Source organism: Melopsittacus undulatus, chromosome 5 (genome assembly GCF_012275295.1).
Source record: "Melopsittacus undulatus isolate bMelUnd1 chromosome 5, bMelUnd1.mat.Z, whole genome shotgun sequence".
Taxonomy (NCBI): Eukaryota; Metazoa; Chordata; class Aves; order Psittaciformes; family Psittaculidae; genus Melopsittacus; species Melopsittacus undulatus.
In genome coordinates, this window is record NC_047531.1 from 14,629,510 (window position 1) to 14,654,667 (window position 25,158).

Here is a 25,158-nt window from a genome sequence, read left to right on the forward strand (position 1 = left end):
TGCTCCAAGATGAAACCTGGTTGGTCCCACTGAGGTGTCCAGGCTGTATTTTGGGAGTTTGGGCCTGATGTTGCTGTTGACCCTGCTTTGAGCTGAGGTTGAACTAGGTGATCCTCAGAGGTACCTAGCAGCATCAGTGCTTCTGCAGCTCTGTGGGAAGCCACAGTCCTTTTCCTTTACATCAGTGAGGAACAAGGTACCTGATTTCTGGCGATGTGCATGGAGTTTATGTGGAGACGAAAAGTGGGCATGATTTGCAGCACAGCTTTCCCAAAGCATATTTGCTTTTTGTGAGTGAAATAATCTACCTTGAATTGCTTAATTATTGGCAATAAAAGAAGCCACAAGGCTGACCTTCAAATTACAGGGAATGATGGACAGGGGTGGAGCAGTTGATGTCATCTACCTGGACTTGTGCAAAGCGTTTGACACTGTCCCACATGACATCCTTGTCTCTAAATTGGAGAGACATCAATTTGATAGGGGGACCACTCAGTGGGCAAAGAACTGTCTGGATGGGCGCATGCAGAGTTGTGGTCAACGGTTCAATGTCCAGCTGGAGACCAGTAATGAGTGGTGTCCCTCAGGGATCGGTGTTGAGACCGGTCTTGTTTAACATCTTTGTTGGGGACATTGGCCAGTGGGATTGAGTGCGCAAGTTTGCCGATGACACCAAGCTGTGTGGTTTGGTTGATACCCTGGAGGGAAGGAATGCCATCCAGAGGGACCTCATGAAGTTTAACCATGCCAAGTGCAAGATCCTACACCTGGGTCAGAGCAATCCCAGGCACAGCTACAGGTTGGGCAAAAAGGAAATTCAGAGCAGCCCTGCAGAGGACTTGGGGGTGTTGGTCGATGAGAAAATGAACATGAGCCAGCTTCAGTGTGTGCTCACAGCCCAGAAAGCCAACCGTATCCTGGGCTGCATCAAAAGGAGCGTGACCAGCAGGTCAAAGGAGGTGATCTTGCCCCTCTACTCTGCTCTCGTGAGACCTCACTTGGAGTATTGTGTTCAGTTCTGGTGTCCTCAACATGAAAAGGACATGGAACTGTTGGAACAAGTCCAGAGGAGGGCCACAAGGCTGATCAGGGACTGGAGCACCTCCCCTATGAAGAGAGGCTGAGAAAGTTGGGGCTGTTCAGCCTGGAGAAGAGAAGGCTGCGTGGAGACCTCATAGCAGCCTTCCAGTATCTGAAGGGGGCCTACAGGGATGCTGGGGAGGGACTCTTCATTAGGGACTATAGTGACAGGACAAGGGGTAACGGGTTGAAACTTAAAGAGGGGAATTTTAGATTGGATATAAGGAAGAAATTCTTTCCTGTAAGGATGGTGAGGCACTGGAATGGGTTGCCCAGGGAGGTAGTGAATGCTCCATCCCTGGCAGTGTTCAAGGCCAGGTTGGATGAAGCCTTGGGTGACATGGTTTAGAGTGAGGTGTCCCTGCCCATGGCAGGTAGGTTGGAACTACATGATCTTAAGGTCCTTTCCAACCCTAACTGTTCTATGATTCTATGACAATAAGGAAAACTATGCATTTGTTTCACTGGATTTCTGCAAAAGCCAACTGCACGGGAAAGAAAAGGGACATCTCCACCCCAAAGAAACAGTCTTTAAAGGATTCAGTTTTTGTATTTTTTAATAAATGTGCTTTGTTCACAAAAGGTAGTGACATAAAGACAACAGAAATGCAAATACACATGTTCCTTTTCCTCTCCAGCACCTTAAGAAAAAGAGATCTCTTGCACAGTCATAATTTTCAAATACTTCATAATCTAGAAACATTCTTCTTGCACCAAAGCCAAATATCCAACAACTCCTGATATCACCACTTTATTGTTCAGGGAGATAGAAGATTTATGTAAATCCCACTTTCTACCTACCCCTTCCCCCGCAAAAAATAATAAAAAAGGTAAAAAAAGGTAAAAATAAAAAAAACCCAAACTAAACACACACCCCCCCAACCCACCCCCCTTCAGGTATTTAGAATGAGCAGCAAAAAAAACCAAGCTGTTTTGAGCTTCAGGTCCCTAAACCACAAATACTATGGTGTCACCAACCTGTCAAAAAGGCTTAGATTTTAAATATTAGTAACTGTTTGGAGGGGATAGATCTTGGTCTGAAATACTTTTTTGTATGAATCACAAAATTTAATCAATGCCAACATATATGTTAGCTGGTACAGAACTTGTTTTAAAAGGAGTATCAGCTAAAATGTTAGGTACACTTTGAAGTATGCACAATTAAGTTTCCATAAACAGCTGAATTTATAGCACCAGCATTTGAGCTTTAACAGGAGCACTGCTGGAGTCAGTGGTTAACTGCAAAGAAGAAAGGCTTTGAACAATAAACAAAGTGGTAAAGCACTGGATGCAAATACTGACTTAGAGACAATTTTGAAGCCATTGTCTATTTCATTAGAGGAGTCTTCTCTGTAAAAAATAATCAAAAAAGGTCAGCCTTAATACTTGTATGTCAAAACTTTAATACATCAGAATTGTTTGGTTTGTATATAAGGGTATCATTCAGATTGAATAACAAATCTGAATCAGGTATTAGGGAATGCTTTAAATTTAAGGAGAGAAACACAAAAAGCGTATGTTAAAGAATAAAGCATTAGCGTCCAGATCACATTTCGAGTGTAAACTGGACCAATGGGGGATGACTCATGTAGGAAGCAGTATAAAAAAAAAACCAAAACAAAACAGGTAGGTCAAACCATGACACTTTCAGTGCAAAACTTCAATAGAAGGAGTAAGTTTCACTTTTGTAGCAACCACTGTAAATTCCACATTACAACTTCAGTTTATCTGGTAACCTCTCTATGATAAGTTCAACATGGTAGGTTAATACAGTGCAAGGTGCATTTCACCACAACCACCGTTGAAACCTTATATTAGTATTTTCTACCATTTTGCAGAAGTCAGTCTAAAACCCCGATGTGGCACCTAGTTCAAATCATTTATTATTAGGCACTTACATGTAGATTTAACAGCCTAACATCCAAACCTGAAAATTCTGGCCATTATTTTTAGATGGAAGGAAAGCTAAGCTAAGCTAACACTGAATCTCCTGGTTTTACCACTGCATATAATTTTTTTTCCTGCAAAAACTCACAGATTTATTACCCAAGTTAAAAAACCTAATAGATGTAAATCACTTCTGTTCCATCTCCTTATAGCAAGGACCAGTTTTCAGACAGCTATGGAGTTTTTATTTAGCTATCCAGAAAATTTTGGGGTCCAAATAAGCAAACAAATTATGTTACCTTCGCTTGTGTGGCCTGAATACACAACTTTGTGCAAATATGTGTATCCTTGAAAAACTGTATAATTATGTTCCTTTTTACAAAATTGGTCTGTAGTTACTGTATAACTTGGGAGGTCTACAAATAAGGACAACTAAAGAAAGAGTTGCTTGTTTTTAAAATGCATAAATAATTTACTTTAAAACATGACAAACCCACCCTGTCCTCCCAAAAAAACAGTTTGAAGAGAACTGGAGAAAAATACTGATATATGTCTGTGCTTGTACACTCATAAAACTGCAAAACCACATTCCAGCTTTCAAGTGAAACATAATTGTCTAGATGTACTATACTCCTCTGGGGGGGATAACCTCTACAGAAATCTTATATGTAACTGCTATTTATGCAACAAAATTACACTGTGTGTATGACTATGGATTAATATATTCCGGTATTGGGTGTTATCTCGATTTGGCTTTACCTCAATAAATGAAATTAAATGTGCAAACATTATAGTTTCTCTGTCTCTGGCCTACCCAGAGTGAAGCAAATTTTGGGAAAAAGTTTTGCTCCATAATTACAAAGGGATATGTGTAACCAAGTGTCTTAACCTATCTGCACATTTAGTTAAAGTGCTAATTATTTCTTCCTACATATACTTCTCAGAAGCCCACCAACTCCAGCGCCTAAAGCTCAACCACATTGGGTTAAAATATTGAAACAACGTTTAACAAATTAAATAGAATTCACACTTCACAGCACTAAAGAAAAGAATGGTACCTTTCTGGAAAAGAATTAGTGATACAAATCTAAAGAAAGTAACAGCAATTTATGCTATGACATGAGTCATGTGCATAAAACTTGTATTTTTTTTTCACTTTCATACAAGAATAAATTTTAAAATTCAAAAGTAGAAAAAAATAGCAAACTCTGTAAACCTTTGCATTTTCTTATGCAAACCATTTTTGTGTGTTGAGCCCATGTTAGTATAGCAAAATCAGTTAAGCAAGAGTTTGACTGAAAGGGCCTTTCAACAACTACATTAACTTAGAAGCAATATAGGATCTTCTAGCTCATAGAAAGGAATTGAACTAGACTGGCTTTCTCCAGAGTCTGAGTCATAAGGAGCATCAGGTAGCTCCATAAAACCGTAAGCTAGTTGTTCATCTTCTGTATCGGATCGAACATAGCAGGAAGTGTTGGAATACTCCTCCTCCTCTATACTGTTGAAATCCTGTGGGATATACAACATTCCTGGGTAGTTCCTGCTAACTAAGTCACTTGTTGTTTGCAGGGAAGTCTTCCTAAATGCCATCAGGTGCATGTGAGAAAACTTGGAATACTTGAAGCGTTTAAAACCCAAGGACTCTATGGCAATTTTCCAGCTTTTCATCATCATAGCCCGGCGATTCTGATGAGATGAATCAGGAGTTATTACAAGCAGTAAGCCATTTAATACGAGAAGTTCATGTGCCTTCTTGCAGCATATCCATCGCTGATAAGGTGATGGAAAGTAAGAAAGGAGGAGTGAGAAAACAACGACATGGAATAGTTCTCCAGGTAGAGAATCAATAGGGTTTTTCAGTTGCTTAAGAAAGGCATCTATAGCATCTTGTGCCAGTTGGAGTGGTTGCTGAATTTGAAGATTTAAGAAGTCACATTTGTATACGCTCTGATGGAATAAGAAAAAAACAAACAAATATAAAGGTTAATTTAAAGAGCAAATACAATAGAGATTTTTCAGAAAAATCAATGAGAACCTCACCATTCTCTTGAGGAAATATTAAGCCTATTGAACACTCCTCCCACTGTTAAAATGAGACAATCTAAAATACCAATTTAACAGACAATGCTAGCTTTCACAACTCAAAAGCAAAATTTTATATGTGCAGTAATTTTCTAGAGATTTGTTACTTGAGAGCACTTACTTAAAATAATAAAATAGAAATTTAGCTCAAGTAGAACAAAGTATCGAAACAACTACCTAACAAATGCTGTAAGAAGTCAGATAAGCTTATACTGCTTTTGTTTCTCCAGATGCTAGAAACCTTTTACAGGTTTTTATAAACCCGAAATTAGTATTTAGAAACTAAATCCGATACCTCCGTATTTCCACCAATTCTCTGAAAAGAATCTAAGAAGCTTAGTTTTCCCAAGCTGGGTCACTTGGGAAAAAAGTGTTATTCTTTACTGGTACAGAAATAAAGAAGCTATGGCAAGGCAATATACATTAGAAAGTTAGAGTGCACAAACTGCTTGGCAGCAGTAATACAGATTCGTGTTTTAACCTTACTATAAAAGCAAAGTGTAGCAGTACACATTTGGGCAATTATCAAAGTAAGTCAAGGGCTATAAATTCATCTGTTGATCACTCATGTGCTCAAGTTATCTGAGATGGGAAATGACACCACAATACAACATACAGAAGAGTGAGTTCTTAACATCTTTAATCACAGAGCATTCAAAAAAAATCAAGATAATAGTATGCTCTTCACTACATTTAAGTTTTGACACTTTATATTCATCAAAGCCTGGTACTGACTTAGTTCATAAAAATGGTATTAAGATGTAAAGTTTTGACACAATAGCAACAAAAATTGTTATTAATGCCTAGAGAATGTGCAGGGAATGACAGAAACAACAGGTAAGTTAACATGAAAGCAGACACAAAACATTCTGTTGAACACATCTGAAAGGTGGACTTAAATCTGCATTTTCATACCACAAAAATATTTATAGCATATTTTATGAAAAAATATTCAAAGATCTCTCTAGAACATCACTGTAAAGGCATTTCTAAAGCGACTGATAAGCACAATCGTTTCCAAGTAGAAGAGAACGTTATTCCTGCTTATATGAAATCCCATTCTCTGAGAGTATGCAGTAAATTAGAAAAAGTCAAGTGTTTAAAAAAAAAATTTGTGATTTATTTTTCAGCAGCTTTAATCTTGGCCTCCAATATGCAAAAATCAAGAAAGACTTGCATTATGTGGCTATAATAAATTTTAATTGCAACCATTATACCTGCAAGGGTATATACTGCTTGCTTATAATACTTAGAACAGGAAATTATCAGTAGTCATTTCATGATATCCTCTATTAAGTTTTAGAAAAAGGAAGTGCTTTGAAGAGTAATTGGTCAGAGTACCATGCTAACTTCACTTAGAAGCAAGACTTTAAAAGTTTTAGGTTATACATATACGGTTAAAAAACCAATTTAGACTGCAAGTATTTGTGAGTAGCAGAAAAATCAAACATTTGTGTACAAATCATGTTAAAAAAAAATTCAGGACTAAAGTGTACTTCAAGCAGAACCTCGACTCTGCAAACAGTGTTAGGACAAAAATGCAGCTAAAGTGGAGACTACTAAACTCTACATACATAAATCTTGAACTGATGTTAAAGTCCCCCTGGACACTGAAACAGCAGCCACATTTCAGTGCATCCACTGACATTTAAAAATACAATCCTACTTGTATATTATAATATTCAATTCCAGTACTGCATGCTTTGCAAGAGTGTGAAATTTTGTGTTTTCCCAAAGTGGAGATTCTCTCTTCGTTCCAATTTTTCTTTTTGCATTATTGTTTGTTGCTGTGGGGTTTTGTTTTGTTTTTAATGTAGACAAATTAAACTTCTCTATGAAAATAACCATTGCTAATTGCAGTCTGGAATATCTGTGTTATGAGCAGAATGTTAGAGGGAATCGCCAACAAAAACACTAGGTCAAGAAGAAACCTGTTCTGTTTACCCTGGTCTCAGTTTCCTCTCCTTTTGTCTGGCCTGGATTACTCATATTCCTCTACAGAAGTGACCTTTCTGGAACTCTTACAATAATTGCTTTGGTCACTCTACATTTAAATTGATTTTCATGAAAACAAAAGTAATTTTCTTATGAAAACAGCACAATAGCCTACATAGCAAAGTATGTACTATGCATACCCAAAAATTAATGCTTAGATTCAGCTCCTGTGACTTCAGGTGCCTAGACTCCCATTGTAGTCACTGGTGAGCTAGGCAATACAGCCCATGAGGTCAGAACACAATTCATCTCACCATGAAACAGCAGATGTTTAGGTTTCACCCCGACTATTTTTTAATAGATCCTCACTGACTGCTACTGGAACTTAGAACCCCAGATGTAGATACACTGTATATCTTAACTGGAAATTTACTTGCTACATATTACCATTTTAGGTGCCATAGGCTGCCACTTCAGTTGCATCTGTCTCCTTTGCATCCTTTGTCTTGCCCAAAACCTAGATGCAGGTGTCCTACAGTCTCTTAAGTATTTGTGAAATTGTGCTTGGGCAGCTGGTGCCTATTCTTCAAATTAGGCAAGATGGAAACCACTCAAAGTTTGTGTTTTAGATGAAACAAACACTGAATTGCTTTAAAAGGCCATCTATCAGACTTAGATTACTTTTTTTTCCAAGAAGATCTTTCATTAACTCTAAGCACATACACAAAAGGATAAATTACATGTTAGTGGACTACACCTGGTAGCCACAACAAAATACCACGCATTTAGGATGTAAACCACACTGCAGCAAATAAGACAATGCTACTTTCTAGTTAACTGTGTTACTGTATTTGTACAATTCTCACCTCTCCACCTCTGAAGAGGGTCAACTTAGGCCACTGTTTTTAATAGAGCCTGATTTTAAACTGTAAGTGGTGAAGGTCTGAATGGTCAAGGTTTTTTCTGTCAGAAATTTATTTCTATCTTCTCATTTTCATAACACTGTCATTTTGCTTGGTTGCTAAACACTATTATGACTCACATAAGTTGGGTCAAGAGCAAAAGAAAGAACATAAGTTTACAGCAGAATTACTTCCTAAAGAAACTGAATTTACCCCTAAAGTGACAATAAATTTGTCCTTAGGATTACACTAGTTCAATAATATTTCTAGCAACAAACAGAAAAGCCCCATTACAGTGCACTACTGGTTACTAAAGCTTCCCAGAAAAACTCATCAAGTGTAGTCACTGATCATTTCCTTCTGTCAGCAAATGGAACTTCTTGGGAGGTTCATGCCTAAACATAAGCCTACTCAATTTTTATTTACACCTTATAAGTTGCATAGACATATGTGAAATACTATTAAAAGACGGCTACTAAAAAGTTCCAATTTTAAGATTCACAACTGCATTGTAAAGGCATAACTCTCGGGGGGAAAAAAAAAAGAAAACAAACCCAGATTTTTAAATCAAACCACAACTACAGTTTACACCCTATTCACAGGAAAGGATGTAGTAGGAGGGCCACAGTTCCTATTAAAAGCACAGATATTTAGGATGCATACTTAAGTGTTAAACATACTTTGTTTTACAGTCATTTTGAAGAATTCTGAGATATCTAAGAATCAAACTTAATATAAACTCAGCAACTGTTACATACCTCAACAGCTGGAACAATATCGATACCAACTGTTAGAAATTCTTCAAACTTCAGAAATGGATTAAAGCAGCTACCAACGTCAAGTAACCTGATCTTCCCCAAGGAGTGGAGCAATCTAAAAAGCAACAAGAACTCAGTTTTATCAAGTGTTATTTCTGAAGCTATATTCTGAACTACAGTTTCAGATAACTAATGCAAAAAAATTTCTCACAGAACACCACTGTAATGACTAACAGAAGTGAATGCCTTACTTGAACTGCTGAGATACCTAAAAAGCCAAGCTCCACCAGTAAAGCCAATGGTCTTGAAGAGTTCTGTTCAGAGCAGCTGTATTACTATTAACTTGTATACTTGTAGTAAGAAACTAAAATGGCAACTTGTGTGCCCACTAGACAGACTTTATGGCTTTGTGTTTTCTACTTGCCTTTTTGCAGTATTTATTGGTGTTGAAGTCATATAAGTCACTTAAAATTTCATGAGTTTAAAAGAGAAACTGGTAACATTATGACATACCTACTTGTCAGTCCCATTTTAAAGGGCATGTGAAGTTAAGTGCCACAATTTGTTTAATAAAGACAAGAGAACACATAACAGTATTCCAAGGTAAACAAAACAAACCCTAAAACATTTAGTTATTCCCTGAAAAAAAAATAAATATTCAATTTGCTTCATGTTAACTAAGTTTTTAAATGGATGACTGCTGGAGGTTCACTCCAATTCTGTTTTCAATGGATGCTGTAAAAGAGTTAGATCAGTCCGCACACAGCCACAAACTTAAAAACCTCGCTGCTCAGGTTGTAGGGAAGTTATTATATACTAAGCATCTAAATGAATTAAAGTAATCCCTGAAAACTACTTGGGGAAAAAAATAAACAACCAAATAAAAAAAGTCCCCCAACCTACTCCATGCCAGGCAATCAGTTTTCTTTTGCAGTATCCAAAAGCTTTTTAATTAGAAGCAAGCGAAAATAGCTGTCTGGCTTAGGAGAGTCCTAATCAGAGTATTACTGAAGTACTCACAAATGAAGATTCGTCCCATAAGAATTCTGGTGAACATTTTAGTAAGCCAAAAATCTATATTCTTATCTGTCACTGTGTGAGAACCCTACAACTCAAGGTGAAATTATAGATAAGACCAATGGCTGTAATGCTAAATACTTACCTATGCTACCAAACAAGGAGGAGAGGGGGGAGGGCAGGGTGAACCCAGGACACAAGGAGAAAGTAACGAGAAATCATGACTTACTGCTTGGACTGACAGCAGGCAGCTGACAGACTACTGAGGACACTAGTTCCAGAATACAGAGATGCACATATATATTCTTCCAAGATGTCATAGAAAAATGAAAAAACAAAGCCAAACACCACCACTAAAAAAACCCCACACAGAATAACTGGCCCATCATCTGCTCAAACAGATTCCAAAACTTTCTGGGGGTAAAAAGATATCCTGGAGGAGTGGGAGATCAGAAAGAAAACAGCAGACTGAAGAAACAAAGAGAGGACATTCTTGTACTGTCTGGTTGAAGCTCCCATTATACTACAGCAGAGAATACACTAGAGACTGGACTTGCCTTTCTTGGGAAGCTGTGACATCATTGACCAACTGCAAACCCAATCTGAAATAAAAACATCACTGCTCTTTTCAGTTAAATGTATAATGTAAAAAAAAAAAAAAAAAAAAAGAAAAAATGTTGCCTGCAGCTTTTGCAGTTAGAGACTGCTGCTTTGCCTCTGAAAGCATTCTTCCAAAGGACAGTCTCCTTGACCAATGCCAGGAGGAACATTTGTGGTCAAGTTTGCAACCTTCAGTATTTTCCTCATGGTAAGGCAGTTACCAGTGTATGGCACATAGCGTCAGGTAAGATCAATGCACCTGTACAGAAGTACTGGCAGTCAGCTATCTTGTCATTTAAAAGTTTCACCTCTTCCTGGCATTTCATGTGGCTAACCTGATTGCTGCCCCTCTTACAAAGAATTAGAATGTTGTACTCAGTTATCACTAATACCCAGGACTCAGCTGTTGAATACATCCTACATTCAAACAAGTTTAGTTATTTTCCTTACACTCTGAATATGGAGGCCCCTGCTGTTAACCTTTTTTTGCAACTTCAGCAAAACATTAAGAGTTAAACTATTCTGTTCTAGCCCACTAGTACAGACTTTGCATCTGCCTATTCTTTAGAACACAACTTGATGAATGCATCCACATAATGAATGCATCCACATAAAAAGAAACCCAAGCAAAAACACAGCACCACTAGCACTCAACAGTTTGAGCTCTTTCTACTGGATCATTTACAGAGCTGCATCTAAAAATTTCCATCACTATTTCTAAGATCTTAGAATACCCAAAATCCATTAATGGAGGCAAACAAACACAAACTCATCACATTCACAGGGAACTTACAGGGAGGAGCATGGTAACTATCCAGCAAGCAAATGCTGCTTTTTGTTTCAAGTGTCTGTAGCCAGTTCCAATTGGCATCTCCAAAATATCATTTGTCATCTTTCTGGGAAAGATTCAGCCCTCGAGAGACAGATAACTACAAAAACTGTCAGAAGCAGATCTGCAGGGCTAATGGAGCCCAACAAACCCATGGATGTACTCATAGCAACAACAAAACAGTAAGGAATACAATTTTCTGCAGTATCTTTAAGCAGCATAAATAGATCTGGGCTCCTGAACTCCCAGTGATCTACCACAGAGAGGATGGTGAAAAAATGAGAGAGGATTTCTGGTTGCATTTGGCAGAATAAATGCCAAGTTAAGGGATTTTACTTCTACACAGAACAGAAGATATCCAGGGGATAGTTCTGTCAAAATACCAGCATCACCAAGGCAAATGCAACAATTAACCCTATGTTAAAATGCACACATTACCAAGCTGCCCTGGAAGTCACTCAGTCCTGAGCAGGATTTCAGAACGAAGATGATAGTGACAATTTTTCCCACAGCTTGGATGCCAATCACAATGTAATCTGTACAACAGGAATTTTAAATGCTGCAGAGGGACCATTCAGATCCTAGTGGCCATAAATCACAAACACAGGCTGAAGTCAAGCAGCGTCTTTTTTAACATAAGGTTAGAATGAGGTTTCCTGGACCAGCATGTCTCCTTGTCCAGCAAATGGAGACACTGATGGTAGATTCTCGCTCATTAGAATACAAAAATGTATGCCTGTATGTACACTTGTGTTCTATGTAAGAGTCCAATGGCAAATCAATAGAAGACACATGAAACACAAGAACAGAGAACGTGACTCTACAGTGCAGAGAAAACCTCATATGAGAGTGACAGCCTTCAGTGATTTCCATTTAAAAACATTTTCCATTTAAAGTATTTGATGAAATACCTGTAGAAATTAAGCAATATAACCCAGAACACTCAAATCTCCATGAGAGCCCTCCTCACCTACAGTAAAGTGAAAAATCACTGTGATGTATTCTGTCTTCCTCTCTTACACAACCTGCATTCTTGTCTGCACTGTTATTTTTTCACTGGGTGAAAGGAGACAATACTTCAGACTACTACAGCATTGGACACACTTCTGGAAAGTTGCAACTCTGGGTTCCAAGCTGAGCAGAAGCCAGAAACTCTCTTCTACACTAATGGAGAACAAATTCACTTTGATAGGTGTGTCACATCCAAGGAGCCCTGTAATCCAAATTCAATGTAAACAGACTTTGAAATCATAAAAGTAGCAGAGATTCACATTCTCACTCGTGTCTTGACTTCCTCTTGTTTGTAAGGTTTTGCCACCTCTCAGAGCACGGGTGTGATGAATCGCTTAGTAGCAGCCCTTAGGCTGCCAGTTACCAGCCAGTAGGAACAGGAGCCTAGTTAAGGTGCTTGAAATAGTTTTGAAGCTGTAATTTAGGTGACAATCACTCACCCAGTGAGCCAGTGACTTTGTTAGAAATACAGTCTTGCTGAATTCACTAATAATCACCCTTCAATGCCCTGTTTCTTAATGATTTTCAGCCAAAGGAACATTAAAAGCAAGGGAAGTACTTTGTCACTGTAGGCAATCTCCAGGCACATCTTGATCCATAATCCTTCAATGCATTAGTGTACAGGTAGAAAAACAAAAATATGAATAGTTAAAGATCAGGAACTGGTAAAGAAGTGTACATAACCTGGGAAACAGAATAACAGAATCAACTAGATTGGAAAAGACCTTTAAGATCATCAAGCTCAACCATTACTCCAGGATTGCCAAGTCCACCACTAAACCGTGTTGGGACCTCATCTACATGGGTTTTTTGAACACTTCCAGGGAATGACTGCTTTTTAAATATATCCCCCACTTGTTTATTTCAACAACTTTATTAAATGGACTACAGCTCCTTATTATTAGCCCCCTTAAAAATGTATCCACTATTCAATCAGGTGTTGTACAAGTAAAATGACATTTCCTCTTTGAAGTAGACAGAAGTAGAGCAGTGGTATGACCATGAGGAAAGTAACTATCTCTGAAATTAATCACTTTAAGTGCTGATCTCCTAGTTCACAGTTTTAAATTACTATTATTTATCAAGGACATGAGGGGGAAGAAATTTCAGAAGCCTTATGCTGCTGTCAGAATGGCAGAATAAAGCTATACATCTGGTCTAGAGCGGCAACACTGGTGTGCCTCACACCCAAAGAGAAACTCTACATTCCTGGGATACTTACAAAAGAAGGAATAACAGGTTGTACCTTAACAGACAGTCAAACTAGGACCTGAGAAGAATCCATACAAACAGTCTGTGATTTTTACCATCAAGGATAAAAAGCAAGACTGCCTAATTTGTTGGCAAAAGAAAATACTCAAAAAGAGAACAAAGAGGGAACTGATTTATTGAAGGGAGGAACCGTTAAAGAGCAGATAACAACCAGTTTCATCTTGCAAGACTCAAACACTTTGATGTCCAGCTTCATAACAGGTGCAGTTGTAATATCAGAGACATAAGTACTCATTATGAGGTGGAAGGAGGTACTGCAGAAAATACATTATTTTTCATATAGATGAAAGTAAAAAATAACTGTTTGCATTAGTTATTGCTGTGCAATTCACCAGTTTTAATGTGGCAAAGAAGTGAGCAACATGAGCAACTGGAAATGGGTTCATCAGAGTAGCCGAGTGACTGAGCTGCAGTAAACTTTGCATTTCTGGCTCCTATGATGTTTCCTTCTCTCACCTTTAAGAGCTGGCTGAGCTCTTCTCCACATCTCCCAGCATCTTTTCTATTACCCATGGAACTTTTTACTCTTAAGCCTGCTTTGCTACTTAACAAGCAAAGTACAGTCTCTCCACAAGTTTCCCAGTAAAGGCAGGATCAGAAAGAGGTCCTACAGAAGGAACTTGGTTTAAATACTACTTGAGAAAGGATTATATATATATGAAGAACAAAATTACCGTTTTTACACTTACCTAGAGCAAACCAAAGTCACAGGCTTAGCCATACATATAGACAATAGTGTTATATGACCAGAATGGAGTGACAGAATATGAACACGTGCATGTGTGGGAAGAAGTTCCCCCATACCCCTTGTACAAAGACCTCAGTGAGATTCAGACTTCAGTAATTGATCAGACATGGTAGAAAAGCATTTAGGAGGAAAGTATGCTTTGCATAATACACAGTCCATTTTCATTCTTATAAACTCTGTAATTTCTTCTAAGGCATAGAGGAAGAAATTGAATTTTCACGCTGGGCAGCTTCACAGAACAGCTATGCCTTGTTGCTTTAAGGCCTGTACATCTACTAAAAACCTTACTGTCATCTGTTGCTTACTCTGATAACATGAAACTTGCCTTTGCCAGGTATGTTTTTATGGATGTATGTATTTTGACAGTTTCAGAACAAAGATAAAAAAAAACCCATAATCACTATATTAACAATTAACAAGTACTTTTAAAATTAATTAATAAAAACTTCTCTATTAACTACTTTCTAGACCCACTAGTCAGAACCAAAGGTAAGCCTACAAGCTACGGGGGGCAAGAAGACACTTGTGAAGTTAGCTCCTCAAAGCTATTATAAAGTATGACAATGGAGCACAGGCAAAGAGAAGGCTAATGCTTTATCACGACAAGGCCTCCCAGTGGAAGACAAATCAACTTTAAGTAGCATATGATTATCAAACCTATTGATTTAAACAAATATGTTTTAACCAACTGCTATTTACAGTAATGCTAAAATTATGTGTTAACAAATGCCAGCATTACTGAGATTATAAAGTATTAGTATCTTATCATACTTTTGTGTGAAAGTGCCTGGCAGTTCTCATTAAAAACAGGTATTCATTTTGAGGCTGATTTAGCAAAATGAGCAGTAAAAAGAGGAGTCTGTGGAGGAAGTCAGCTTATGTGAAGCTGCTATCTTCATTTCAGAAGCATCTATTTTGTCTTGTTATAATAGGACAAGAACAGGGAAAATGTTTTCATTTTTCATGCAGCTATTCAAACACATGGGCATTTGGAATCTCAATGCCTTTTGCAAATTACTTTACAAACACAAGAAACTGCAAAAGATATTAGCTCATAAGGATTGACACATCTGCTCATAACATTAGTAATGTGCTCATTTCTTTCCTCACTAATACTATATCTAACTTAAAGTGCTGATCACAGCAGCTGTGTTGCAATAATGAGAAAAAGATCTTCTCAGAACAGAAACACCACTTCTGCAGGCAGTTGCAAGGACATGAAACGAGTCCTAAGTGTAACATTTAATGAGAATATGCTTATGCATTCATTTTTCCACTATATTTGCAAAATATTATTGTTTCTTCCACCACACCTGAATAGCCACAAACATGACCCATGCAGGAAAAACAGAGGGTGAGACTGTAACTGAAATAATAAAGCTACTCCTGAATGCCAAAAATAAAATTCCTACTTGAGTGAAGGTCAAAAAATTAAAACTGTTGTTAGGAAAATACCTCAAGGATACTACAACTTCCACAAAGCCAGTCATCAGAAAGCTAGCACATTTAAAATTAAGGGTTATAATTCAAAATTGCTTTTGAAGTGTAATATTGGAAGAGTTTCTCTGCATTTATGAAAGGAAAGTTTTAAGTACTTTGATATTTACATATGGCACTTAGTACTTACATAAGCAATTGACTTTTCAACAGTGCTGAACAGCCATTAGATTCTAACTTAATTAACATCTCCCTTATTTCACCTCAAGGTTTTACATAAATTGCATTGCACACCAATAACATGCAAAAGTTAAATTGCTCTAACACTTACATGAAGATGACTAAGTAGTCATTCTCAAGCAATTTTTTTTATGGCATCTACCAAAATATACTACAACATAAATAATTTTTTTGTAAAATTTATATATTCACATGAAAATGCCCTTTCTTAACTATTAAAAATACATCAGACTGACCTAATATGTTACAGGGAAAAAATGCCCAAGTAAGTACTATCACACAAAGAGAGAGAAAACCAGTCCGAAAACAAGTAAACTTACTCTTCTGTTACAGCTTCATGATTTGTCAAGCCAGAGTTCGGCAAGGGATCTTCGATCTTGGGAGCCTGGGGGACACTTAAAGCTGGAGTGGTCTTAGAAGCAAGAAGTGCTCTTTTTTCATCTTTCTCAAGTGCTTTTCTTTTCCCACCGTTCTGAAAATATTCTCTGCATACACTGAAAAGACAAAAAGAACAATTCCCCAGAAAAACAGGATGCTATTTTTGGTCATTGCTAGAGATAAGACACAACACACAGGATTAAGATATACAAGCGCTGCCAGCTTATAAGCAAATCTGGATTTTGCTGCAACTTTGCTAAATCAGCTTTAGGACAGATGCGATACACCCAAAGACACCTGAAGTCAAGTGGTGTTTTATTTCCAAAAATTAGGCCATAAGTTACAGTTGATTCAAAATCGTTTTATCTGGATAGATTTTTAGAGTAAGACAGCATAAGTCTTGTCAGAACATCAGCCAGAGGAGGGCCACGAGGATGATCAGGGGACTGGAGCACCTTTCATATGAAGACAGGCTGAGAAAGTTGGGGCTGTTTAGCCTGGAGAAGAGAAGGCTGCGTGGAGACCTCATAGCAGCCTTCCAGTATCTGAAGGGGACCTACAGGGATGCTGGGGAGGGACTCTTCATTAGGGACTGTAGTGACAGGACAAGGGGTAACAGGTTGAAACTTAAACAGCAGAGGTTTAGACTGGATCTAAGGAAGAAATTCTTTCCTGTAAGGGTGGTGAGGTACTGGAATGGGTTGCCCAGGGAGGTAGTGAATGCTCCATCCCTGGCAGTGTTCAAGACCAGGTTGGATGAAGCCTTGGGTGATATGATTTAGTGTGAGGTGTCCCTGCCCATGGCAGGGGGGGTTGGAACTAGATGATCTTGAGGTCCTTTCCAGCCCTACCTATTCTATGATTCTATGATCACCAGAAGGTAAACTTCAGCTGTCACCTGAGCACTGTAATTCTCCACTAAGGTGCAGAGCTATTAACTAGCTCCTCTAACACAGGGCTTTGAAACATCCATGTCTTGCAAGGCATGAAATGTGGGGAGAAAGAAACATAATCCAGGCTTATGGGCTAACTTACACCAGTTTTTAATTTTTATTAAGTTTGCCTGAGGTGTTTTTTCTTTAAGTAACATGTATCCACAGATGTATTTTTGTGGAAGACTTACTTTAGTTTTCAATTCCCAACCTCCCCCATCCACACTCAATTATTTTGCTAATAGGAACCCGAACAAAATAACCTGGTTAAGACTTGAACAGAAATGTTAACTAGTTTAAAAGAATTAATGTTACAGAAAATGTTAAACCGCACCTGCATACTTCAACAAGTTGTCAGCATCAGTGTATGAGAAGCAAGCATTATGTTTGAGAATAACTGAATTTTGTCCACAAAATAGAAATAGAATTGGAAACAATTTGTTGCTGTGAAATTAAAAAGCCTGACTCACCCTGCATAAAGCAGTATTTTTAATTAGATGGGCCAGCTAAGTATTTGCACAGCAAGTTTAACAGAAATAGTACTTGTTTGAATGATGTTCTTTAACAACCCATTTTTAGGAGGCTTTCTTGAAATTTATTCAATTTTCCTCTAATAAAGCTGCAGAGGTTTGAAGGAAACATTCCAGAAAACACAAATTCAAGTGTAAGTTTAATAACACCTTATATAAAGCAGGGTCAAGTAACACAGTATTTCACATCAGAGGAAAGGACATGTTAGTTTAATGCTGCATTTAAATCACAAAGAGAGACAAGGACTTGGAATAAACAGGCCTTATCTAAGGGTTGGTGATATTATAAGCCCCAAATACATTCAGTCTCTCCACCATTTAAGATGTGAAGGGGGGGGAAATTAAAAAATAAAAAAATAATTGGAGTTTCTTAAAGGTAAACTTACACAATCGAACAGGTTCAGACACAAGTCACTTTACACCAAGATGGGAGGAAATGACCACCTTGAGTTAGTAAATTTATAATTACAGTAGCACATTATGTCCAAGTTACTAATTCTTGCCATAGGAGGGGGGAATTCTTATCCTGCACACATTCCTGTGCTGACATGCTTATAGCATCCAAAGTTCAAAACCGACCTCTGTTTAAAAACAAAGCATAAGCAAGTTTTACTTGCTCAAGCCCGCCCTAGGCATTCTTGCACTATATAAAAAGCCTAAAATGCAGACAGTAACCTGAAGTAGAGAACACAGCTATATGAGAAATAAACTCAGTAAACATTTTATTTATAATCAACAAGTTTACAGTTCCAGTTCCTCAGTAACCAAAGCTGTTTTCAGACCAAAGAGAATCTAGGTGTAGTAAAGAAATAAAATCCACATCTTAGCAGTACAGAGCAAGATCACATGCAGAAGCATGAATAGCAGTCCAGACTGCAATAATCCCAGATACATAGACTGTGAAACCATACCACCTCCATCCATTAGAGATTGCACCTATGGAAAGGCAAGTCTAAAATTAACAAAATTAAATAGAAGGAGCCAGTCATTTAACTTAGCTGGAAAGAGATTAAGAACATCAGTAAACAAAAGAGAACCCTTGAAAAAACTCTGAATTATTGCTGGCATGCTAATAGAAGTGTACTTTACACTACGTTCTATTATTTGTTTATAAGCTGATGATAAATTTAGAACTCTCTAGTTCTGCGTGTCATTTAGTCAAAGAAATCAAACTCAGGGAAAAAAATCTTTTTCCTCACCCTTTATCAGCCACCTTCATACTTGGCTAGCATCTTGCAGTCTCTTAATTTTTATTCCGAGCCTTTTTTCTCATTAAATTTCTTAAAACATTCAGAATCAATTGCAGTTTAAATAGTGTTGTACTGGCATTGAACCTGCTGTGTAAGTCAGAACACATTAAAAAGTTCACAGCCTCTGAAGAATGTATTGTTTTTTCTCCTTGACTTTTGATGTTATCAGCCTTTTTAACTCACTAGAAGCTGGTACGTTGCCCAGCTTAACACTTAATGAGCTGTTGCACAGGAGAACCATCTACCTGTATAGTACAAGTTCCTCTTGTCACTGATGAGACATTTCTTCCTCATTGTTAATGGTGTAAATCAGTATTTTCGTCATCCTTCTACACTTGTCTATCATGTCCTCCGAATTCTCATAATTCTGTATTTTTCACTGACCTTCCTTATCTGCACATTAGACACTGTCAAAACCAACCATCAAGAGAAGAATTTTCTACTCCTGTGTTTTTGTTGGTGGAGAGAGGGGCCAGAACTACAGGAAGGCTATTCTGATAAAATTCTTCACATTCAGATCCCAGTCTGCATACCTGTGCAGTACCACAAGGAAACAAAAAAATACCAAATCCACCCATTCAAACAAAAAAAACCCAGGCAACACCACTTCATAGCCACTAAGGGTTATCTCCATTTCACATCTTTCTGAAGTAAGAATGATTCTGGCAGGATTACTACATGTTGCCCATTTGGCTCCCAAGGCCTCGGAGGAGCTGTCTGTGAACTCCCCTCGTGGAAGCAGACCCTACACCTACGTGACATAACAAGTGAGCACGTGGGCAGTCATTGCACAGTATCTAACCAGACGTAATACACTCCATAGTTTACCCCATGGGAACATGTTCATGTAGCCACATATTTAACTTCACAACCATTAAAAGCTATCACTGATCACACTGTGGTTTTGAGTATGCAGCTATATAAGACTCTACATTTAACAACTGTCTCAAGTAATGAACAAGAGCATCTGTTAATCATCTACAAAGAAAAATAAAATTAAGGAGGCTATTTTATAATACTGAGAACTACAGTCTCCATTTTTAACTGACATTTAAGTGCTAAGTCTTTGATGACACAACATTCACTCTACAATTACATACTTGTTTGTGAAGAATTGTGCAATGTAAATGCTACCTGACCTAACACTTACTACAGTTTACACAAACCACGAAATAAACATTTCAAGTCTAAACCATTGAAGTCTGCTGGCAGAGAGACAGCTGAAGTGTCCACTTTGTGTCTTGTCTTTAAGAATATAATAAAATTATCTAGGTATTTCCTCTGTGAAACTCGTTTTCCATACTTCAAACCTCAAATGGTAAAAAACCTGTTCAAGCTGACCCCCCTGCTCCACCATTTGGACTGCACATGTATAGAAGTTTCACTAAAAGCCAATGTGAATACATTTTAATTTGTTAATACTCTCCAGCAATGAAAGAGAAGATTTGTTTTTGAACTGTCACCAAAACCAGGGGTTTCAATAGACCATATAATGACAAAAAAATAATAGTGATGGGGGAATTGCCATATGAAATTCACAAGGCATGAAAGAATCAGTAGTTTAGTTATTCATTATTACTTGATGAGAACAACTAAATTAAAGCTGTGGTCAGCTTTTATCATGGCAAAAAGCAGCTTCTGATAGCTGTTATCAGTGCTCAAGGGTTTCAAGCAGCCAGTTCGCATGCTATGAACTGACACAGTCTCTTTCCTTCTGCTTTATAATGAGGAAAAGGTGAGCTTGATTTCTGTTCCTTACAGTATTTACCAACCAAAAGCTAATACTGAAGATGATATTCAGTGAGGGTACACACTGAAGCTGAAGGAAAGCCTGGACTTCTCATGGTTTCTGTCTACGAAAGTTTCTCTCATCCTCCCACGCTCAGAGGAATAAGTTTATTAATGTCAACAGAGAGGGCTGCTGGTCTGAAAAAAAAAGTGGTGTAAACTCTTCTACAAGTTTAGTGACCTATTTCCCACCCTCCACCTCCAACCCTCCCCAACTTCCAAAGAAAACCAAGGAAGGGAGAATTCTCAAATGCCCTTGTACATACAGCTTTCCTCTGGACTGGAAAATATTTTGTGATTGTCATGTACACCCAGCTTCAGGTTAAGGAAATCATGCATTCAGCGTAGGTGAAAGCACTAAGTTTCTGAAAGTATTGTATTTTTTTATGATCACAATAGTATTTTGTATACAATACATTTTTCCCATTTTATTTTTCATCCTTAGTTTTGAGATGTTTTCCTTTTGAGAAACACAATTAGATCTGTAATCCAATGTTTCTTTTCTGTTATGTCCACCCCAAGCTGCTTCTGGCAGCAACATCCTTCATTACTGGAGGATTTCTAGAACTCAGAAGAGCCAGCAGTTATCATATGATCACTGCTCTAATTAGTTCTAGTGTTAAAGAAACAGATATGGTTTTGTCAGAATAAAGCAGTGTTTAAGAGCAAAAATGAAGACTGTCAAACAAACATGAACAACGAACATGAAGTCTTTTTCTCCATTTTAAACGGTCTCCCTCCTGTTTACACTACCTCCCTCTTAATTCTATTCCCCTGAAAGTGAATCACTTGACTAACTGCATTCAAGAAAGCTGCAAAACAGTGTTAAGGTGACTTCAAATATTCATTTATTCATTCAATCTTCCAAAACCAAACAGGATCAGTTTGCAGTTCCAGCAGAGACCTGTTACTCGATCCTGTAAGAGATTACTCAGCCTTCTCTCCTTTTGACAAGAAAGCTCCAGTTTCTAGAAAAAAAAACCCCACAGGCTTTTGTAGGAAAAAAATAAAAAAGACTTCTGCTCATTGCTTTACCTTTCTTGGAGCTGCACTGTTGTTTGTTATTTTTAAATGCAGTGGCCAAGGTGATATTCTGGCTAAGAGCAATGCTAAATAAAGCCAGAGTACTTTATGTATCTTGAGAACAACCTCATTAACACCCTTCAGTATAATATTTGCCTTTACTGCAAAAGCATCTCATAACTGTTTCGTATTCAGCTTGTAGCCTGCTACACAATCCAAATGCTTTTGTAAAAGACTGACGCAACCAATTACTCCCTGGCCTGTATTTGTACAGTTGATAATATTTAGTATAGTTGACAACACTGTTAATTTCAATCCTGCTCTCAGAGTGTGAATTCTTTTCCATTTGGTCTCATTTGCAAATTTAATAAACAGACTTCATTCTAGCAGATTGCTAATGAAAATACTCATTAGTAATGGATGCAGGGACAGACACTGACAGAGCCCTTCCCAGTAAATCACATTTTTAAGATAAGCTTCTAACATCTATTCTCTACAAGTTTTTCCAAACTGTTCTGAACTCACCCAACATTAATTTCATCACAGCCGTATTTCTTCTGTTTGCTTATGAAACAAAAGACTTAAAAAGCAGGTCTAAATAGCATTTTGTCATGACAGTCAGAAGTGCAGATTTGGGGGTTTTGTTATTTAAAAAAAAAAAAAAAATAGCCAAGTCAACACAAGTCTTGACATTGATGCAAAGGCAACAGAAAGAAGCAAACCTGCTTGTCTAGCTTATTTTGTTCTAACTAGAACCAGAAGAGGCTGACATTCACTGTCCACACAAAAGGTCACCATCCCACCTATGCCAGCAAAAATTAAGAGTTAGGACAATTATTCAGGGTAAATATCATTTTACCCTATTTTGGTTTAAGTTCTGTGTTGTAATATAAATTAAACAGAAACAGAAGTGTTAATTTCCAAATACCATTTGCTACTCTATATTTGGTTTTCCAAAGACAGAAAAAGAAAGCAAGGGAAGGATAATTGAGTGTTGCCCACTCAGGGGATCATTAACCTGCACCTGGAAGGAGATGAAGTTTTAATCTCTCTTCCCCCTGCCCCTGTCCCTAATTAATTGCTGCATAATGTTGCCCTTAAACAATAAATAAAATTGGCCCTACAGAACACAGCATATGGTTATTAGCACAGTCTTTCATATACTGCTTTCTATCTTTCACCATTTCTAAAGCCTCGATATTTAAGTCAAAACTAACAAGGTAAAGTAAGACTTTTTATGCCATCTGGTTGAAGAATTATTGTTAGAAAAAGCATTTTTCCCAGTGTTTTCAACTAAATAGCTAGAAAGACTTCAGAAAGGAGAACCATGAAAGAAATTTGTTATTCTTGATCCTGAGAAGTACTTATGGCTTCTCTAGTGGTTATTCTGCATTCTCCAATTTACTCTATCAAGTGCTAGTTTATAAGACAATACAAAGAATATGAAGGAAAGATTTTTTTTTTTTTTTGCAGCTAGTGAAAACACACTTGCGATTTTCAGGTCTCTGAAAATATCTTCCTTCACATTAGAACAAAAAAGCTCTACTATCCTTTCTTCAGCAGGGACACACCTGTGGTTCCAAAGTATTTTTGGCATTCCACTCTCAACTTATACTTCATCTAGAGCATTGGGTACCTTCTTGCTGTCATGGTGACATAACTAAAACATTGAACAAAAGCTTTCAGTGAAGTCTCATGCAAGTAAAGTTCTCTTGCATGCAATTATGCACCCAGACACAAGGAGAAGTAACAACAATGGGACCTGCCATTTGTCTGGCACACCTCTTGGCCCTTTGAGAAAGAACAAAAAGTTGCAGAATCAAGTCAATCTATTATGTTCTGGTCCCCAGCCAGGCCTCGGTTTAATCAGAGACACACAGAAGTGAAAAGTACCCTTCTTTCTACTGATGTAGAACTCCTGACCCCTTAACTTTGCAAACTGAAAACGCTTCAACCAAAGCTTTATGCTGAGCGCATTTTAGTGTCTCTTCCCAGGTTGATTCTCTTCTTAACATGAGTTCATTCTACAAGACCCAAACACTTATTTAAATGTTTACTTTGTAAATCTTGTAGGAACTACAAACAGAAATCAAGTGAGACAAAGCCAAAACCCTTCAATATACAGGCCATCAACTGTTCCCCTCCTGTCCTACCAGGTACCAGACAAGCTTGCTACAAAGCTAAGAGAATATTGTTTGGCTGAAATGAGAGTAAGTGCACACACTTCTACTGAAAAAAGTTTCACATATTAGTTGACAATCAGAATGCAAGACAATACTGGGCAATGTTTCATAGGAATCTGCCCTGGATCCAGTACAATCAGTTTTTTCATGGATAACCTGAACATTGGAACAGTCAGTACTTCTCTTAACCAATCTGAGAATAATGCCAAACTGGGGTGGCAACTGTGCTGCTGCAAGAAATCTCAATATTAGAATTCAGTACAATTCAAGAGTGTAATTCAGTAAGGAGAATACAAGTATCAGCATTTCCACAGAAGTAATAAATAGCACAAGTGCAAGAAAGGAACCAATAACTGAAGAATGCTGTAAAAAAGAGTTGCTGGGGAATCACAAATGAGCATGAATTAATGCCACACCAATTAAAAATACAAACACAAAAACATAATAAACCCCCCTAAAACACAGAAAACTTAAACAAGGTCTACAACATAAACAAGAGTTTACCTCAATTATAATTCTTTATTTATCCCTGACAAGGCCATTGGAAAGCTGTGTTTATTTTTTGGGTGTAGTTCTTTACAAGATGATTCACCTCTCTTATAACTTGGATAACTTGGATACAAAATACATGTCCAGAAAAGGGTTTATAAAGAAACACTGAACTACGGGGTTTTATTGGTGGTGGTAGGTTGTCTTTCTGGGGTTTCTGGTTAAGCTAAACAATAAATGATACATACATAAAGGAATAGTTTTCAGATATTTACAAGCTGATGGTATGGAAAAAGGAAATGAGCTTGTTATTACTTGCTCCATTTCCAGAAACCACACAGCAGCTCAAGTTGCCACCAAGATGTACTCTACATCAACTCTTTCAGAGCCATTCTCCCCTTCTGGTTTTGTTTTGTTTTAGGGGCTTAAAGGACCAATGTAATTAATTTAACAATACCACATCTACTGTTTGCTGCCTCTTGCCCAGCACTGCAACACTCACCTGCAGGACCTACAGACTAGCATATGAGACTACTTTTGGTTTGTCTAAAGTCATTCTCAGAGGCAGCACTGTTGATAAATTCTCTTCCCAGTTAGAGATCAACAATCATTTGTTTTATTTAGTTGTGCTGATTCCATGGTATACTTTGGATGCCAGCTGTATGCAGGAATCCTGAGTGACCAACATTTCTCCACTTTCAGGAGTTTGTTTTCAAGGATTGAAATAGTTTAGCTGAACCCCCTTAACGTCTTTACAATTATTATAACCCAATACAAATTAGAT

At 37.6% G+C, this 25,158-nt stretch overlaps 1 protein-coding gene across 2 annotated transcripts in view; it reads right to left on the reverse strand.

The window, feature by feature from the left end:
• Window positions 1-1,619: 1,619 nt before the first annotated feature.
• The window catches only part of SAMTOR (S-adenosylmethionine sensor upstream of mTORC1), a 36,711-nt gene continuing 13,172 nt past the window's right edge, over window positions 1,620-25,158 (reverse strand). For both annotated transcript variants that reach the window (XM_034063269.1, XM_034063270.1), the window contains exons 3-5: window positions 16,122-16,295; window positions 8,648-8,762; window positions 1,620-4,917 (exon numbers count right to left, since the gene is read on the reverse strand). In XM_034063269.1, the coding sequence (XP_033919160.1) occupies window positions 4,288-4,917; window positions 8,648-8,762; window positions 16,122-16,295 (919 nt within the window). In that variant the 3' untranslated portion in view covers window positions 1,620-4,287. The remainder of the gene's footprint in view (window positions 4,918-8,647; window positions 8,763-16,121; window positions 16,296-25,158) is intronic.